The sequence below is a fragment of the Xiphophorus hellerii genome, chromosome 2 (assembly GCF_003331165.1).
Source record: "Xiphophorus hellerii strain 12219 chromosome 2, Xiphophorus_hellerii-4.1, whole genome shotgun sequence".
In the NCBI taxonomy this organism is placed as follows: domain Eukaryota; kingdom Metazoa; phylum Chordata; class Actinopteri; order Cyprinodontiformes; family Poeciliidae; genus Xiphophorus; species Xiphophorus hellerii.
In genome coordinates, this window is record NC_045673.1 from 27,686,519 (window position 1) to 27,706,994 (window position 20,476).

Below are 20,476 nucleotides of genomic sequence, written 5' to 3' on the forward strand. Positions count from 1 at the left end.
TATTCTCAAATGCCTTATTTTTTTTTTTAAGTAAGAAAATCTTTTGAGCAATCCTTCTCAAAGACTGCCAAATCTAGCTATAATCTAACTAGTGTCTTTACCTACATGATCTATTATGATGTTTGACGGCTGTAGCTCATTCTTTATTTTAGAAAGATTTCCTTGTTTTAACTGTAACTGAACAGTCCAACGTCATTATGAGGACTGACCAAATCTGCTTTTGCTGCTGCCACTATAACAAGCTCCATCTGTCTCTGCAAACATTCTGACACGAGACTGTAAAGTGCTGCACAGTTAGACATAGGAGACCGTCTGACCCCAATGTTGAGGATTTTTTACATATAATATTTGTATATTTTGAGAATTTTACTTGTGTTTTTCCCCTCAGGGCTTGAAATTGTGCAGGGTCAGAGAAAAGCAATTGACAATTCCATTTTTGATGCCTCCAACCTTCTGGCAAGTCTACCTGAAGAAAAGAAAACGGACGCGGACGTTCTTTTCGAAATAAAGCGCTTCCCTGATCATGGTCGTATCACCCTACGGGGTGAGGATCTACCCCGTGACGATCCGCTCTTCACACAATCAGACGTGTCTCAGGGAAAGTTGGAGTATCTTCACGATGACTCGGGGGCTGCTTTTGACAGCCTTGCTTTCAAGGCCTATCTGAAGTTAGGAAGTGGTGGTAGGGCCCCCCCTGCTGAGTCCGTAATCCTGGATGAGATCTTTCATATTTCAGTCAAACGACGTGGTTCCAACCCCCCTGAATTAGTCACTACAGATATGCTTCTGGAAGTTCTCCAAGGCTCCAAGATCTCACTAACCCAGAAGCATCTCAACACCCAAGATGAAGACAATCCACCAGATGAGGTGCTCTTCAAGGTGACCAAAGCCCCTCGTAATGGCTATCTCCTTAACTCTGTTACGTCAGAACCTCTCTCTAAGTTCACTCAAGAAATGATCAATCGCGTAGAGGTGGCCTTCCAGAGTGACGGCACCCTTAAAGGCGGATTTGTGGAATTCACTATATCAGATGGCGAGCATGAAACAGAGCCGCACACACTCCACATAGGAATCTTAGCTCACACCCTGCTTCTCAAACAAGTCCCAGAGATCAAGGTACGACAGGGAGACGATCAGATTCTTGTGACTGAGGAGATGCTGAGGGCCTCTACAGGTGGTCCTGTTGAGGAGGACATCCTTTATAAAATCACCAATACTCCAAAATATGCAGCTGTCATGGTAGACAGGCAGCCTACATCTGCCTTCACCCAGAAGCAGATCAAAGAAGGAAGAGTCAGTGTCCGTTTTGTCAAGTCCACTTCACCCCGAGACAGTGTTTCATTTACAGCCCGTAGCCGGGCTGCCAATGTCTCCTCTGTCCTCAACATCACTGTGCAGCCTCTGGCTAAAATTGCTCAAAATCCTTTATTACCTCAAGGCTCACTTGTCCAGCTGGACAGAAAGCTTTTGGATGCATCTCCACTAGCCAACAAGACAAGAGCCTCACCCACATTCACAGTCATCCAGCAGCCAAGAGGAGCTCGTATTGTAGAGTTTAAGGATCCTGATGCTGGCCAGCCAATACAGACATTCACCCAGAAGGACCTGGATGAAGGTCGGGTAGCAATGGAAATATTAGATACTGCCTCAAGATCAAAAGCGAAGGGTACTCAGGATGAAGCTCGGTTCCTGCTAAAAGCCCATGGAGTCCCTCCAGCAGAATGTGTCCTTTCATTCCAGACAAGCCCTTACAACACCTCTGCAGTTTATCCTGCCACTCTGCTAAAGAATCCTGATAAAAGATTCAGGCCCCCAGGAGATAGTGTCACCCCATCATCCCCTGACTCTGGTACCCACGGGAAACCACACGTTTCCCGTCGTGGGAATTTTTGGTCCATCTTCATTCCCATTCTAGTTGTCCTCCTACTCTTACTACTGGCAGGCGTCTTGGCCTACTATCTAATCCGTAAAAACAAGACAGGAAAACACAACGTCCAGACAGCGACCTCAAAGCCCAAAAACGGAGAGGTGGCCACAACGGAAACCTTTCGCAAAACGGACCCAGCCAACAACATTCCTATGTCCAATGTGGACTCTAAAGGGGCGGATCCAGAGTTGCTTCAGCACTGTCGGACAACGAACCCGGCCTTGAAAAAGAACCAGTACTGGGTTTGAAACACTTTGATTTTGGACATAGAAGGAGGTGAACTTCATTTATGTTGGTGTTTAAATTTTCCTACAGCAGTTTAAACGAAACACACTTATGACGCATTTTTTCACTGACTTCTCTCAGAACAGCTGTGGACAAATTCTCAGGCATGAAAACACTGAAGACGTATTGGCAAAGAAGGAAGTGATTTCTTACATTCAGAGGGCTAATGCCATGTCTATTTATTTCCATTGTATCATTCCTCACTGTCAAAGGGCACAGACATGACATGAACATGCAAAGTGTTTGCAAAAAAAGTACTTTTGATGTGCTCAACTATTGTATTAAATATCATATAGCCAAACATTAGTCATGCTGATAGGTACGTATTTCATTGTTGTTTTTTTAAACTACGTTTTGGATAATCAGGATATTTGATCAACAAAAAAATATGACTAAGTGAAACATAAGTGAAAAATAAGTGAAGCACTTAATGGCCACTTTTTCCAGGTACATAAAAAGCAAATTAGCATAGCCGTCTCTGTAGTTTACAGACAATGGTCTAAAAACAAGAAACTATTAAGGGAGAAGATGTGTTGGCAAAAAAATGGCAGGTTACAGTTCATAGAAAAGCAACTGTAACTCAAATAACCCACAGCAGCCTGTTGTCAGCGAAGAATCGACTCAACAAAACTGAGCTACAAGAAATCAGAAAAACTTGCTATTTCACCTGAAACATCCACCGGGTCATATTGGGGTTTAACAACATTAAGGCACATTTTCATCTGCCTTATTTTAATGGTTCTGGCAGATGATGGTGAAGGATATTTTCTTGGCACACTTTGAAACTCTTAGTACCAGTTGGTCATCCTTTAAGTGCCCCAACTACCAAAATGTTGGTGCCAACCAATAAATTTCCATCCATTTATATCCACAGTGTACCCATTTTCTGAAGGCTGCTTCCAGAAGGACAGTGCAGCATCTCACAAAGCTACAAACCTTTTCACACAGGTTTGAACATGACATTGAGATCAGTGCACTCTAACCATATCCGCAGTCACAAGCTCTTGATCCAGTAGAACGCCTTAGTGATGTGGTGTAACATTGGCGTCATGGATTATGGATGTGCAGCTGACAAATCAAAATCTCAGGAATGTTTTGAATACCTTAGTGAATATTTACCAAAAAGAATTAAAGCAGTTCTGAAAAATAAAGACACTTAAACCGTAATACTAGCAAGGTGTAGCACATAATGTAGCTTTGGAGTATAAGGTACATTATTTTTGCTTCATTTTTGAAAATCTAACCTCAATTATTCAATTCAAAATACTTTACTGATCCCAAATTAGATAAATTAAATAACAGAGCTACTCCAACATGCTGCCAGCGCAATCCTAGAACATTATGTTCCAAGTCCTATCTCATGTATTCAGCCTAAAGATAATATCACTTTCTGTCTAGAAACCAAAAGATGAATACCACTTTTACAGCTATGTCTACAAACCATTGCATGACATTCAAACCTAAAGTTTAGGGTTTTCCCTTGTTATTTTTTTATGCTAAGCTAAGCTAACAACTAAGCTAGTACCTGACATCTTATGCCAAGCTAATGCTTTTCAAATTGTAACCACAAGACGGATGCTTTGAAGCAGACAGGAGTTAAAAAGAAGCACTTGAAGTCAAATTGCACAAATCTAATCCACTCCAGCTCTCGGTCATGTCGACATCTGTCAGATTGTATTGTTGCTATGTGTTTCCAAAGAGCTTGTAAAACTTTATTGGACTGGAGCAGCAGAACAGAAACATTACTTTGGTCCTGTAATATTTACGCTGAAACACCTATTTAATCTCAAACTGAAAGGTTTCCAGTTTCCACGTCTCCATTAAAGACTTCACAAAAACTGAAATTGACCATAAACATCCTGAGCTTGTTGGGTTTTGTTAACTTTTAATGACAAACCAAAAAGCGATTATTTTTATTAGAAACATTCCTTATTTTAGCCTCGTTGAATATACAAGCTCATTTTATAAATTAAAAAAAAAATTCTTTAGTTCTTTTTGATTGCATGTTAAAGATAAAAAAAAAAAAAGGTTGCTACTGTAAATCACAATTTTCTCCTGCTAAAGTTTTGGTACTTTGACCTGTTGTGCCAAGTTAATCATTCTAATTTAGAACAAACTAGAGCAAAATGAGCTGCTATATATTTTTTCCTGACAGCCTTTACCAGAATTGCCTTTTTCACAAGCCAACTAGTAATTTTGTCGTGTTTTGTTTCTTTACAGTAGCCTTGATTTGTTGTTTTTAATAGTCTTCAGCAGTAATTATAGATGCAGCACAGAGCTTCAAAACATTAAGACAAGTTGCATTTGAGTGATGATGTTCAACATAAAACAAAGCTTCTTCCCTCAGGATATCCCATTTCCACCCTCTGGTTTTTGTGTAAATATTGTGTTTAAAAAAATAAAGTCTTTGGTTTCCTAGTAAATGATAAGATTTTCCATATCGGAGTATACATGTTATGAGAACAATTATATTAAAATTGACTGTTCAACGTTGATATATGTATATGTTTGCGAGTCCATCCTTTTTATGCGTCACTCATATGTTGTTTTTTTTTTTAATTCACCGCAGCATTTCATCACCATGCCTCGCATTTGTTATTTATTAAGTCGGTCACTCCCCATTCATCAGCTCATATTTTCATGTGCTTTGTTATTTTTCATCTTCTGCAGGCGCCTTTAAGTAAAACGTTTCTGGACCAAATGCAACATCAGGACTGCAGTATGTCTCTGATTCTGTTACAGGCGCTAATGGAAATAAAATGTTGACGCAACAAATTGTGTGCTCATTATTTTCTTCGTGGCTTCAGTTCGTCATAAAACTCAACAGCAACACCCTTTCTTTCTTTTAATGTCCTGCTGCTGCAGATCGCAGATAGGAAAATATATATGACAAGTTTGGCTTATTGCTATTGTGGTCACACATGTAAATGCATTCATGGTGAAGTGCATTTTAATATTTCCCACACTGAAAGAGTCCAATAAACCGCCTTGTACAAGTTTGTTTTAGAACCTCGAAACACAGACATTAATCTTTTGAACCAGGAGGGGGCAGTGCAGTGTAAAAAGCTCTTGGGTGGGGGGTAGTGAGGAGACTTGAGCAATGTTTCAATTTGTCATGATTTAAACTTCACTTCCAGCCATCATTCTTTCCACTGAATGGCCTTTGCTTTAAGCATGTCGCCCAACTTTCTTTTTTTTTTTTTTCCTTTTTTCTCTCCCCGTCTGTCTCTGGCCTGGTCTTGCCTTTGGCCCCGCTTTAAGAACTAGTCCTGCAGGTTTCATAAGCTGCTTGGCACAGCTGTGCCTCCACATGTGTCTGCTTAGGTCACCGTCTCTGAGCAGCGCATTGCTTGTGCGCAACAAGTCTCCTTGTGTTTTAATACGCGCCACAACTGCTTTCTGTCAGCAAAACAGTTGCTGAACCCACAACCCGAAAGTAAAGCGAGCGAACAGAAACTGGAGCATTCTTGATGCATGAAGAAAGGCGCCCGCAGCTCCAGTTTTGCTCTCACCAGCAACAGAAATGTGGATTTTCTTGTCAAATAATTACGTAAACAGGTAAGGCTAAAGTCATACTTGGGAAGTAACTCACAATCTGAAAATGAAATATTAAGAAATGAAGCAAACGCAGCACATTTTTCTTCAAGTTTAAAGGGCCAATGTGGAGTTTTTAAAAGCGTGGTTCTGGGAAAATATGAGACAGTAGATTCCTCATTAAAAATATATATCGCCAGGAAAAACTAGCTCCTTTTGAATCCACAACATATGGAAAACAAGAGCGGATGTTTTCTGAATATACTTTTTTGAAATGGTTTTTGTTTTCCAGAAATTAAGTTATTATCCCAAGAAAACTATCATGAATTTAACTTCTCTTGAGAAAACCATCGGGAGAAAGTATATGCGGTAAATGTCTGATCTAGGCCTCTGAAGCAAAACAACTTAAACCATTTTGTAAGATTTTTTTCCGCTTATTTAATTTCTAGGATCTTAAAATGTAGTTTTTTATAAATATTAAAAGGTTAGGAGACAAATGTTGTCAAGTTTTGTCAGGTTTGGTTTACTGTGCAATTCCCCACTTGAAAGGGAGATAGTCTCTACTATGAAACTTAACTGGATTTCACTCAAAGAGCCTTCAATTTAGCTGATCCATCTTTATTTTTGTATGATGGTCACCATAGTTTTTAAAAACCTCAAAAGAAACAGAAACACATCTATTACATTTTGAAATTAACAAGATGAATACATTGTGAAATAATCAAACCGATTACCACCCCTTTAAACCAATTATAATAGCAAAAGTATAATAAATAGCAAATATTTTATAGTAAAATTCAACACCAATAAATAAATTAGCATATTTATCAACATTTTGTTAAATATATTTTTAGTCAAAATTCTATTCAGCATTTATTCATTTTCACTTTCTTCCATAAACAATAAACACCAAGTGTTTTTTTGTTGTTGTTTTTAAGTTACTCGCTTGATTTGATTTGAATATTAAAACTGTTCAGTACAACAATCAATCAGAGTCCATGTGCTGCTCCAATTAGATTCAGGAAGTGAGCAACAGCATTGTGAGGCTTCTCACAGTTCGTAGAAAACTTTTGCACGGTTCTCAATTTACACGTGCTGCCAGCACGGTTTGCTTCTCATGCTGTGGCACTTCTTCAAACAGGAGTGACAGGTCAGTCACACCAAAAGTACCTGCACTCTCTGATTGCTAGGAGATTGAGTCCACCTGGTTCTCATCACTAACCAGCAGCGAAGCCGCAGAAAGGTGCGGCAGAGGGGAGTGGCTACCTAGCAGTTCGCCAGAACAATTGTCAAACGTCTCCGTGTGAAATGATACCGAAGGAAACTGCAGGATTTGAATTCCTGACTAACAGCAGTGAAAAGTGTTTACTTTAGTCTCTAGAGGCTTTGACTTGGAACAAAAGAGATAAGATTTGAATTGGTTATGGGATGAAAGACTATCAGCTTGCCCCAAGAAGACTAAAGACTTGACTCGGTTTTTGAACAAATTTGTGAACTTTTTACACAAACATGTAATTATATGTTTGTGTATAATACATATATACACATGTATTATGTGTGTACATAATAATATGTATTATGAATACATAATATACATAATACATATTATTATGTATTAATAATAATATTTGCTCTCACCAGCAACAGCAATGTGGATTTTCTTGTCAAATAAAATTTTGCTTTTATGTGGTTTGTATTCCAGAACTTCCTGGTGTGTGAGCCCACCTCACACACCAGTATTCCAGAATACAAACCACATAAAAGCAAACAAACAACCCACCACCAGGATTATCACATATCAACTTAACTAGACTATCAAATTTCCCCCCCAAGGGTTGTACTGTTCCTTATTTGGCATCCCAAGCTCAATAGAGATGATCATATATTCTGGCTACAACATCACCACCAATGTTAAAGTCCATTTCTGTCACTTAAATGTTTCTTGATGTTTGTCCAAATGTCATCAAGGCCATCTCTATGACCTTGATGACCAGGTGCAGAATTATGTGTTTCCCAGGCGCATAGAAAATATATAAAACATATTGCACAGTCCAGTAAGCAGTTACCTTCAGTTGTTATAAAATGCTGAATATATATAAACATGACTAAAAGAAACTTGATTTTGTAATTTAACGCCTTAAAACCATTTGGGTCTCTGTCTCTTTAAGAAGCTCTAAAACTCCGCCTTCAGGCTAGGTTCACCCAGGCGTTTTCCACAGCTGAACGGTTGCCACGGGGATCTAACTTGCATGAAAGAATCAAAGCAACACTACAAGTCTGTATTTGATGATTATAACATGATTTAAAAAGTCGATTTTACAAAATACTGCCCCTTTAATGTCGCACTTTAATTGTTTTTAGTTCTACAAAGTAACTGCCAGCAGCGCAGCATGCCAACCTGAAACACAGCAAACAACTTCAACTTCTATTTCAATACAAGTCATGATTTGGCTTCTGAGGGATGGTTTTCTTGTATTTAAAGCTGGAAGCTCCAGAAGTTTGACTTCTGAGAATAAAGAGAATGTTCCATTGGACCAAAATACCAGAGAGGAATTAAGGTTTTTGTTTTTGTGAAGATCAAGTTATCGTCATATCATCCCGTTCCTCCAAGCTGGGGTTTTCAATTCTTCCCTATATCTAAGTATTTATCTTCTCATTGCATTGCATGCTGGGTTTCTCTTCCAGCACACAGACTGCAGATCTGGCACAGCAGTGACTCTCATTCCAGTCGTTGCCTGATCCCTTACATTAACCTCTGTCTGAACCGGCTTTTTTTCTGGGATATTCATCCAACATATTCTTCCAGACTTTTTTCAAGCGTGATACCTTTTTTGTTTTAACGTCCGTGCTCCTTCAACAAAAAATCTGAAAAAGGGAAACGCTGATTTGAGAAAGTAATCTCTTCCTTTGGTTCTGAAAGGACTCCTCCCGCAGACACAGACTGGTTTTAGGACTCGATTTTTCTCTGTAATCACAGAGATCTCTCGACTTCCAATGTGAACTGAGATACACTCTTTATTGCAGGCTTGTTTTCAGCTTAATCAGATAGCCGGGCCTGTGATTGGGAAGAAGCTGTCCTTCCTCCCAGTAGGCCAACAGGAATGAAAACAAGCAACGAAGGAAGCACAATCCATTCTTCGGATAGCATCGGGTCAACCCTGACTGTCAGAGACTTGGTGGGGGCGGAGGGAATGTCTGTGGAGTTGCTTATGAAGCGTCAAGTAGGTTCAAAAGCAACAACTCATGAAAAATTCAAAGTTTTTACTTTATGTCTTCTATCCCAGATACAATTATTCATCCACCAGAAACACCAAACAGCACAACCAAAGATTTAAGCACCTACGCCAGCATTGCTCCAGGAAAAAGGGGTCATTGTTTGTTTATAACCCTCTATATGCAGAGTTGTGTTGACATTAGACTTTCCTCTCTGAGTCAGCTGCTGCAGAAGTGATACGTCTGTTTGCTTTGGACGTCATTAAGCTACATTATTTACATACTCAATGAGCCCACCTCACACACCAAAGGGAACTCAACGAGACGCTCCTCAATCCTCGGTACGCTCCCCTCTCTACCGTAACCAGCACAGAAAGTCAGAGGCCTCGCCTCGCCGCTGACAGTTGTGTCACTTTTATTAGATAAAATAGTGAAGTGAGACTTTTTTCTCCCGTCAGGCTCATGTAATTGTTTGCAACTTCCTGCTTGTCTATACTCGGTCGACACACAATTTGTGTTGAATCTGCTGAGCTTCCGTGCCTCACGGCTTGGGAATTTTGTCCTGTAAATATCGAACGCAACAATTTTGAGGTTGTCAAAGTTACAAGGTTTTTTTTGTCATGCTTCATGTATTTTTCCAACGCTGGAAATAAAAGGAAATCAGCTGAGTCCTAATAACAAAGGAGTAAAATGTGAGCTTCCAGAACAAACACATTAGAGAAAACGGGATGGGGTGATGTAATTGTTGCTTGTGGAACAGCATTAAATTAGTAGGAAATAAAGTAGTCGGACATGCATTGGCTACTTTGAGCTTCCACACATTTTGAAAAATAAAAACAATCCTAAAAGCTCAATAATTTTGACGTGGGACCCTATTATTAAATTATGAGCTGTCGACATCTTACCTTAAAAGTAGGTAATAGTCTTTGTCTTCACTTTGTCGTGTGGATTTTGAGCAAACAACCCATAAGGGTTGAACATGAACAAAGTCTGCATGAAGACTGTAACAACCGTCTACTCTAAAGTCCCTGTCCTGCAGTTTGTGTGAATTCTCTTTTACTGTTCAGTACACATTCCTCTCACAGTGGGACACGTATACCATGTAATTAGATGGAACTCTTTGTAGGACGTTCTAATGACTGGGAAGGGAATATGCTATGCAGCTATTACGCTAATACAGGGGTGTCAAACGTACGGCCCGCGGGCTGGAACTGGCCCGCGGGAACAATTTAGTGAAACGGTACAAAGATACGATTTCAAGTTTACTGAGTGAGTTTGAGAAACGATTTCAGGTATTTAGCGAACTTGAGACAGAATTCTCAGTTTTTCGCTCACCATTCACAGTCAGAGCTTCTGATGTGCCCGTTGATAAGCAACTTGAAATCATTGATTTGCAGTGTGATGTGGAATTGAAGGACAAATTTGCATCAGTTGGCTTGGACACATTTTACAAGTGTCTCCTACCAGGATATCCTAAATTGACAGCACTGGCTGCAAAAATGTTGTCCATGTTTGGGACTACCTGCCTTTGTGAGCAAATTTTTTCACTGATGAATATAAATAAAACAAAGCTGCGCTCAAAGCTCACACATAAGCACTTAAATGAGACTCTGAAATTGGCTGCTGCTCAGGACATGATGCCTGATATTGATGTACTTGTTCAGGCTAAAAGATGTCAAGTTTCAGGGGCAAAAACTGAGTAAAACTAAATCCTATGGAATGTTACTGACAACGTTGCACTATTAAAAAATACAGCTTTGAATATTTGCTGAATTAATTCTGTTAAAGTTAGTGCTAGTCAGTAACAGATTTACAACAAGAGTTTTGTTGAATAAAATATTTCTCATGTATGCAATACATGTTATGTAGGTTTTTCTATATGTCAACAAGAAAGGTGACAAATATACTTAATCAAATGTCTGTTTAAAACAGCTGCCACTTAAGATTTCAAATGTGTGAAGTCAAATAATTTGTTCAAATTGCTTTCCAGATGTAGAAATTTGATTTTAAAACATTTCTTTATTTTTATCTGTTTAATGTATTCTGTCATGCAGGACAATGTGTTAAGTTCCAAAAACTGTGACTAAATGTTTTGCAACATTGTACAATCACTGTGATCAGTTCTTATGCATAATGCTTTGATCTCTTCATACATTTTTGAGAAATACTTTAATCTCCCGTGGCAACCGTTCAGCTTTTCGCTAAATGTTTAGGGGGACCAAGCACCACCTCCGACAGCGAAGTTTGTCCTCGGAGCTGAAGTTTCAAGGTTTCTGGGCTTCTGTCTCACAGAGCCCTCTTCCCCCACGACTCTGCTACTCAGCTCCTTCAGACTAGCCAGCAGCAATTAGCAAACACCTGCTGGAACTGTTCACCTGCTGAGCTCATAATAGGAGCTACTTCTCAGCTCAACAATGTTAAAAACATTGTTAAAGGGTTATAAGAGGAGTGATGCAAGGACTTCCTGAAGGCAGAGTTTCAGAAAGAGCAAAGACAAAATTCTTTAAAGTCATATTTGACATATATAGTATTTTTATAACAACTGAAGGTAACATACTTTATTACAGTATAAAATGGCACTATGTGACTGGAAAAAACATAATACAGTCTCTTTAAGTCCCTGTATTCACCATAAAGCTCTATTTTCAGTCTAACTCCCATGAGTTCTGCCTTGTTTTTATTCACTTTCTGGGCCTGATGGGAACAGATGATTCCATCCATGTTTCCCTCTGTGTGAAATAAACTGTGGTCACCCTGCTTTGTTACTTTCTCAATGGTTGGAACACTATTGTCATGGAAATGTCTGTTTGTGAGAGTCTCCAACACCCTACGGCAGGATTGGGAAAGTCTACAGGAATGACGCGGTGTTGGTTCTACATTGCATCCCACCCTCCTTTCATGTCCCCCACCCCTATTCGAAATCACCATGCTTTAATCCTTTCCATTTTCAGGCTAAAAGAGTGGATCAGGCAGGAAATCAACAGGGTGGACCCCCATCATCCCTCCCAGACAGCAGAAGGTGGGGGTGGCGTCAAGTCTTCAGATCTGCATTGTGTAACTCCTCCGACCAGCTGATAGGGTGGGTCTCTCCCTCTGGGGTTTTGGTGCTTTTAGGAATCAAACTGCGTCAGTTTTGCATGAAAACTGTCCAAAACATGTCAGCATAACAATTGTTCCACGCTGCGATTGTGTAAGAAGCCGGCAGGCCTTGTTTTATGAACTTGGCCTAACTGCTGCACTCGCGACTCCTCTCGATTGCGATCAAGGTCAAATGTTGAGCAAGTTCCCTTTGTTGCTGTTGGATAATGAAGACGTAAAGGCACGGCAGGAGGAGGAGGAAGTGCGGTTGGAGGTGAAAGCTGAGGGAGCGGGGCGAGGCGAGGCGATGCCCCGATCCACACGGACCAGGAGGGAAGGGGGTGGGAGTGGATTGGGGCGGGTTGTGGCACACACAGAGATGTGGTATGCAGGACCTGACTGGGAAGTTATGAGGGGAGAGACCTTCTGGAAATCCACTCAGCGCCGCCGTCTGCCTCTGCTGCCTTTCATTAACAGCTTTGCTTCACAAACCGCCTCATAACAGCGTTGAAACAAGCACTTTGCTTTACATTTTGCCCCTTTATAGTCTGGGAATAGATTTAATAAAAGATTGTCCCAGCATGGCTGAAGGAACTGTTCAATTGTTACTTTAATTGAAGGATTGTGTCTTATTTTATTGACTACTATGGAAATTACAGTTCTATTTTAATAAAGGAAGCATCAACCTAAATATTGCAATTTTAATTGTGGTTGGTGGTCTTCAACAGTATTTTGCTCATTCAAATTCTATTTTTCTACTGTCTAAAAACAACAAAGAAGTACATTTTGTTCTTGTTCTTGCCACTCAAGTAGCAGAAAAATATCTGTTCTTGCAAAGTATATGCAGGTCTTAAGCCAAAACTAAAACCTAATGCCAAGTTCAGGGTGCATTCTGGGTACATACAACCAAAACAAACGCACAAGTCTAGCACTAGTAGGAGAAATGGCTCCACCGCCATAAGCTGATGCTATTCTGCAGGGAAGTTGCGCTCAGTGTCTTCTTTGGAGGTTTTTGTGTCATTTCCTTCATCGGTTCTTGGTGCAGCGCCCCCACAGGCGAGTGCGGGAACAGATTTTTCAAAGGCATTGGGGAGGATGTTCACACTCCACCATAACGACCAAAAATGTATGAAGTGACATGAAATCAAAATTAAAAGGCTGGTTTTAAATCTTATTCCGATAAGAGAAGTGCTTAAGTACACAAACAAATGTGCATTGAAATGTGTTACATTGCGGAGAAGACTCAAAACAATTAAGCTAACAATAGAGATCAACTGAGAATAATAAATTAGTCAAAAAAAAAATCATCGGACAAGCTAAAGGCTATGATATTCATTTCTGAATAGAACTTAAATATTTTCATGCACCAAACTTTCTGTTTCATTTTGACTTGTTCACTTTTTATGCATGAGAATTGGTTTGACTCTTTGACTCCTCCGGAGAGACCTCCTGACTCATGAAACACCAGGAATGTGGCTTGGAGGCTTGTTGACAAAGTGGGTGTATATTTTCATTGCTTGTTTCACTGGTAATAGCTGTTCAGAGTTTTGTCTCAAACCATAAAAAGAGTGCCCAGCTCCAGAGTGAAAGCAGAGACATTGGAGAAACAAAGAAATCCCAAGCAACTACCTGGGAAGGAAATATTTTTGGCAGGAGTCCACTGCCTCTCTACCGGAGCAGAACCCTTCCTTATCCGTTTCCCTTTGCTCGTTATTTCAAGTCCAACGTTTGCAGGGGGTGGCATGCGGGCAGATAACCACCACCAGCTTTGCATTCGCCATTTGTGGGAATCTCTGATGGTGTTTGTCCAAAACCTGTATGACGTATTTTCCTGCTTTTACGTCACATCTAAAGTGCTGCAGGCCAACTTGTCAAACACAAGGCAAACACTTCCTTGTGACTTCTAAACAGATTTTCTACTTCTTGTAAATTAAAGGGAATCTACTCATGCAAAATGTACATTTTGTACATTTTTGTAAGTTAAATATTCATTATTATCTATAAATTCATCCCTGTGAACGCCTTAGCAATGATCTGCAGAGTGCAGGAAGTAGGAGCTTGTAACACACTGTGAGAGTTCAGGTGTGAATGGAGTGATTGGGCTAACTTTATCTTTTATCATCTCACAGTTGCAAATAAAAAAAAAAAAGCTAAATATGTCATGTTTAAGCATCTTTTTGATAAGAGAAGCTTTGTAATGATAGTTTATGGGTTTTATTTACATGCATCTGCTCTACTTATTTGATGTGTTCTATTTTCTCCTAAGCTGACGTAAAAATGAGAAGAAAAAAAATTGGTGTCAATTCTACATTAATCACCTTTAAATAAGCTGCAGTGGAAATAGGAAAATATCTGACGCAAATCTCATGAAAACGTCATTTTCGACCGGTCCGATCAGTTTACTGCACACCAGAGCCCGACAGATTTTTATTTTTTCTCCCACGTGTGTTTAGGAATTACTTTTTTTTTTCTTCTCAGAGAGGGATTTATTTCTGGTGAAGATATCTGAGCTGCAGGATTATCGCTACGGGTTGGGCGATAAAAGTAAGCTTCTCTGGAAACATTAAGCAGCACAAACTGAGATATTGCTGTGAATCACTGACCGCAGATGTGTGTGCTGGTGGAAAAACAAAACCTGAGTCATGCTTTGGCTGTTTAATCTCTGCGCTCTGATGCTCGTCTTTGGTCAAGTGGGAACTTTGAATGAGACAATGAGAAAGAATGCATGCACAGCTGACATAGTTGGCCGTTGCTCAGTTTATTGGAACAATATGTTTTAATAATCTGTGGAATCACAACATCATTCACAGCAACTTAACTTGTTTTTTATTTTAAGATTGTACATCACATTTTTTCCAGAATTGCAGCTCCCTAATGTTAGTTCTGCTTTGTTTTTTTGTTGTTATTGTTGTTGACATTTTTGCAGAGGTATTACTCTTTTGCACAATTATTGTCTCTAGTTTTGAGTACTGACCAGCTCAAAATGTTTTCACTCTCGCCTTTTTACTTTCGGACAGCTGTTATGATCCGTAACCGTGGCAACGAGGTATTGTTTTTTACAACTGGGAGTCGCTAACCAGCATCTCAAAGGCTACCCCAACAATGGCTGCAAAGCTCATCTCTTGCATCCATAAAAATATGAAACGATCTTATTCCCTACTCCACCGTCTCTCTTGCTCAGCTAAACACACGGTCAGAGATTTAAAGAGGAGCAGCAAAAACTAATGAGGTGGATTAGCAGTGCTTGTTGAAAATGATGTCATCCAGGACATGTTACTATGAAATATCATCTCTACTGTCTGGACATTGAGCTTTTACATTCTGCACTTGAGGCAACTGACAGCTTTTTGGTTATGGCACAAACAGCCGCGCTTCGTGGTGGCACTGTTCCTCCTTAGTGGTCACATCCACCCTAGCTTCTAATTTTCAGTGTCAAACATTTCCCCCGGTTCAGATACACAAACAAAGCTACAGTATTTTCGGATTAAAGCGCACCGGGAGGACGTCACGTGATGACAATTCAATTCAATTTTTAAATTAATCGAATTGTACATTGAATTTTTTTTTTTTTTTTTTTTTTTTTTTTTTTTTTTTTGTAACCCCTCCAGGGGGTCTTTTTGTGGGCTCTAGTGTCCCTTTTTATGAAGTAGGCTGACAGGAAAGGGGGAGGGAGAGGGGGGAAGACATGCGGTAAATGTCGCCGGGTCCGGGAGTCGAACCCGCGACCGCCGCGTCGAGGACTTGAGGCCTCCAAATGTGGGTCGCGCTAACCCCTACGCCACCACGGCACGCCCTGTACATTGAATTTTATTGAAATATTTTACTATTCAATAAACCCAAAATAGTAATAAAAACAGTTGTGTGTTGTTTTGAAGTGAAAGAAAAAGGACAAATGACTTCTGGTCCGAGTTGACCCGGTAGTCCTTAATGAAATCTGGTGCAGTCTGGTGCAACTTTGAATAAAGACAACTGTTCTGAGAAGGCCTCAGAGGTTTGTTGGAGGCCATTATAGAAACAAAAACAACACCAGAACTTAGGAACACAGTGGACAGAGCAGGAATGAGAGTGTGGAGATGTTTGTTTTTTTTAAAAGAGAGAGAGAGAAAGTTTGGTTAAAAAAAAACCAACACATAAAGGTTTGGAAATCTCCCAGAACAGTGTTCAATCCATCATCTGAAAAACAGAAACATTCTTAAAACAGCTGCAAAAATCAACCAAGCCATGGCTTTCCACCAAAACCTAACAGGAATGACAAGGAGAGCAATAGTGGGACAACAAGTTAAGAGTCCCATGGTGACTCTGGATGAGCTGCAGAGGTCCACTGCTCAGGTGGGAGAATATGTTGACAGGACAATAAAAGAAGGGAGAATTGCTAAAGGGGCAGTATTGTGTGTTTTTCAGCCATATAGTGGCTGAAAAACACTATGTGGCTGACATTTTATAGCACAATCTAGTATTTATGTTACATTAAGTTGTTATAAAAAATGCTATATATATCAAATATGATTTAAACAAAATTTCACTTTGATATTTAACTCCTTGAAATTGGGCTTCTGCCTCTTTAAGAAACTTCAGCTCTTTTTGAAACTCCGCCTTCAGGAGGTCATCACAACATGGCTCCTTTATTAACCCTATAACAATGTTTTTACCAGAGTTTCACTGCGAAGTAGCTCCTATTATGAGCTCAGCAGATGCACAGTTCCACCAGTTGTTTGCCAATTGCTGCTGGCTAGTCTGAAGGAGCTGAGTGGGGGAAGAGAGACGCTCAGAAACTGCAGCTCTGAGGAGGAGCTTCGTCCTCGGAGGAGGAGCTAGGTCCATCCAGGCTCGGTACATAGAACACCGTATTATTACCCTGAACACACTGTCACCATAGCGGAGATCGAAAATAAGAGCCAGTTATTAATGCAGGAATAAAACCCAAGGACAAAAACGGAAAAAAGGAAGCAGTCAGCTCCAAATGTGTGACTTTAAAAAAAAAAAGCATTTCTTTTGTTTCCCCAAAGCAGGAATGTTGTTTACATGGATCGGACAGCGTCTCAGGAATGCGCTCTGTGTTCTGAGGAAATGGATGTTGTCTCCAGAGGGAACTTCTGCTGCCTGGCTGTGGATCAGGAAACAAAATGAGTAGCACGCTTTTAAAGCCGCCTCAGAAAAAAAGATGTGATGAAATAACGACACATGCGTAATGTAATACAGTTGGAATACAGTTTTTTGTTTTCATTGCCTTTTTAGAGGATGTTGTAATTCCTCCTGAGGACAACTTTGTGGCTTAAAGTTTCGGTTCTGTTACAAAACTAGAACAATATGATCCCGCAATATGATCGTCCAGCAAGAGAACCAAAATGTGAGATTGAATGTTACCAATCATTGATAAAAAGTGTGTTTAGAAGAATAGGACTCAACTTTAATTAGAAGTTTAATTAGTTCTGCAGATCAAACTGAGATTTATCCATATGTCGTTTTTCACCAGTCCGAAACGTGAGCTGGCTGGGCTCATCTTCTGCTGGAGTGGAAACAAACTGTTCCCTGGACTGCAGCAGACCATAATATCATCCTGACTCAGGAGCAAATGGTTGGATACGGAGATGGAAGACTTGTTAAAGCCAAGATGTCATTCTTTAAAAAGAACAGGTTGTTAATTAGCCACACGTGCTGCATTGGCATTACAAATGTGTGCAAAACTTTGTTGATATTTGGCTAATGTCGAAAAACACAATTTTCCAATTGCAATGTTCTCACTAAATACTCACAGTCCCATGTTTTTGATTTTTTTTAAAAAACAAACTTGTTTTAATCAAAAAATATTTTCTTTGAAATTGGCGTGTTTCCATTGAAGCAAATCTATTCCCAAAATGTCAAACTGATCAGGTCAATGGAAATGCAAATGGAAGCCGAAAAAGCCAAACCATAAGGTTTGGTATCTTCTAATGATGTCACTGATATTGCGTTAGTTTCTTCCAGATTTATGCTTGTGCGTGCGTGTGTGTTTCTGTGTGGTGTTTTTTGCTCTCGTTTCTTTATTGAGTATCCAAGTTGCCACTTCTTATTGTTTGGTATGTTTGTGCGATGTCATTTTCACTCTAGTTTCTGCAAAGTACTGAATGCTAAATGTCATGACAACCATATAGGCTTATTATTATTAATTAAGTTATTGATTATTTAGACTTATTACAGCAGATATACACGACTCCAGATGCTAATTCTAACCATTATAAACAATGTAAACAACACACTTCAAAGGAAATTGAGAAAAATTCCAAGAATGTAGAGCATTTATAGTTTATGCCAATAACTGTGTCCCAGTGCTCTAGAATTAAGATTAATAGTTTCCATGTTTACCCATTAAAACTGTCCGAATGTAAAAACGAAAGAGCCAATTCCTTTCATCTGCACTTCATTGAAATTCAATAGGGAATAATTATTCAGACATGCAATGCCTCAACCCAAAAAATTATAAACAAATGTCTACAAAAAGGACAAATCAGAGCCAAGCCAGAGCTAGTCCAACATCTTGCGACTACTTGCAACGAGTCAGGCAGACCTAACAAGAGACTGCACAGGAAGAGCAAATTTACATCATTCATTCAAAGAAAAAAGCAGCTAATGTGAATAAAAGCAAAGTTTGCAAGAATCTGGATAAACTGTGCATATAACAGTAAATGATATAAATACTTCAATCAGTTTGAGTTTATTTGGAGCAGTGATGGTTAAAAAAAACCTAATCTAACAGCTGCTAGGTGGAAAGATCTGTGATGACGCCGGTTTGTGCACCTAGGATGCAGCACATAACTTAGGAAGAAAATACACTTTTTTTTTTCAAATAACCTTAAAAATCTGAATTTGTGTTCAAATCCGGTGAGTTAATACTTCAAAACCACGATCTGCTGCATTGCCCCAAGCAAGTCTTTTGGGGTATGTCTGCACCAGTTCTGCACATTTAAAACTGAAACTTTTTCCCCCATTCTTCATTGCAAATTAGTTCAAACTCATGTCAGACTGGATCCATCCCTCATATACAGTGCCTGAGAAAAACTACAAGAATAAGGTTTTACAATTTCTACCAAAGAAAACGTTTTGGGTTTTTTTGTTCTTTTTTTCCATTTTGTTCCCTATTAACTCCATATAACTTCTAGTTTGTAGTAATGAATTTGGAGAACACCAATATCAATAATGCTGCTTCAGTACATGTATACATAAATATATATATAAAAACTCGGGTTTGGTCTTTCCTTTCATTCAGTAGGGCTTGGTGTCTTGCGTCACTCCAGTCCCGGTTAATTCCTTGCACAAGTCTGAAAATGTGCCAAAGTCAGAATAAGATTTAAAACAGCTCAGTGGTGCGAGTGCCGACAGATTTATAAAGATACAGAAGTGCTCAGATTACAACAACAGCCTCTGCAGTTTCCACGTGATGACACAGCGACCCTGAAGGATTTGTTTATAGGTCTTGTAGTTTGCCTCATTTAAACATAAGCTGCTCTCTTTATTTTCCCAAAGGCTTCAGCAATTTTAGTGCGAGTCACTTGCAAACTAAAAACTCTTAAGTTTTACAGTCTTTTACGTCAGGAACAGGCTGTCGCTACGTAGCAAACTTGAAATGTAAAGCGGTGGAACCTCACAGATAGTCTATGCGACACCTGTAGGCGAGCTTTATTGATTTTAAAGCGCAGCAACGCAACACCACAGAGATTTGGATTGTTTTCATAGTTAATGAAAGCAAGCAGACGAACTTTGCGTAAATCATTCTCGCCACAAACAATTAAAAAAGAAACATAAACTGGTCAGGCAATGTGGAACACCCTCTTTTCTTGCAGCAACAGAGAAGAAACAAAGAAAAAAAATCATGTTGGGATTTCACACTGTCGAAAACAGATATCAACATACTCTGCATACGCAATAACAAATCCCTTCATATTCGGGTGTGAAACCAAAGCAAAGGAACTTGTGAAGATGCTGACAGAAACCAGTAGAAGAGAATTTCATTATCCACACTGAAACAAAACCTGTACTGCTATGACCTGAGAGGCCGTTCAGTGATGAAGAAGCTATTAGTATAAAAGCAGCAGCAAAATAAGGTCACAGTTTGCAGCAACATTCAGAGACAAAGGCCTTAATTTTGGAAACTTTCTGTGGGTGTTTTGCTGCATGAGGGTGTGGTGCACTTCACCAAGTAGATTGTGTCCTGACAAAAGATTATGTGGAAACATCTCAAGACATAAGCCAATTGGTCTTCCAAATAAGTTACTTATAAAGTGACTTAAGGACAACAATCTGTATTTAAAGTGACCATCAGAAAGTTCTAATTTCCAGAAAATATATAAGATGTTTCAGGATTCCCTCCAAAGTCAAACATAGTGATGCAAACAAAGAGCGCTGGAGGCAATATGGCTCGACAAAGGCAAACCACTATCACATTTTCTAGGATTGTCCCAATTT

General features: G+C 39.5%; 1 protein-coding gene across 1 annotated transcript in view; it reads left to right on the plus strand.

Moving 5' to 3' along the window:
* Positions 1-4,987, plus strand: part of cspg4 (chondroitin sulfate proteoglycan 4) — a 93,262-nt gene extending 88,275 nt beyond the window's left edge. Inside the window, exon 11 of the mRNA XM_032545213.1 lies at positions 389-4,987. Within this exon, the coding sequence (XP_032401104.1) occupies positions 389-2,175 (1,787 nt within the window). The 3' untranslated portion in view covers positions 2,176-4,987. The remainder of the gene's footprint in view (positions 1-388) is intronic.
* Positions 4,988-20,476: the final 15,489 nt, after the last annotated feature.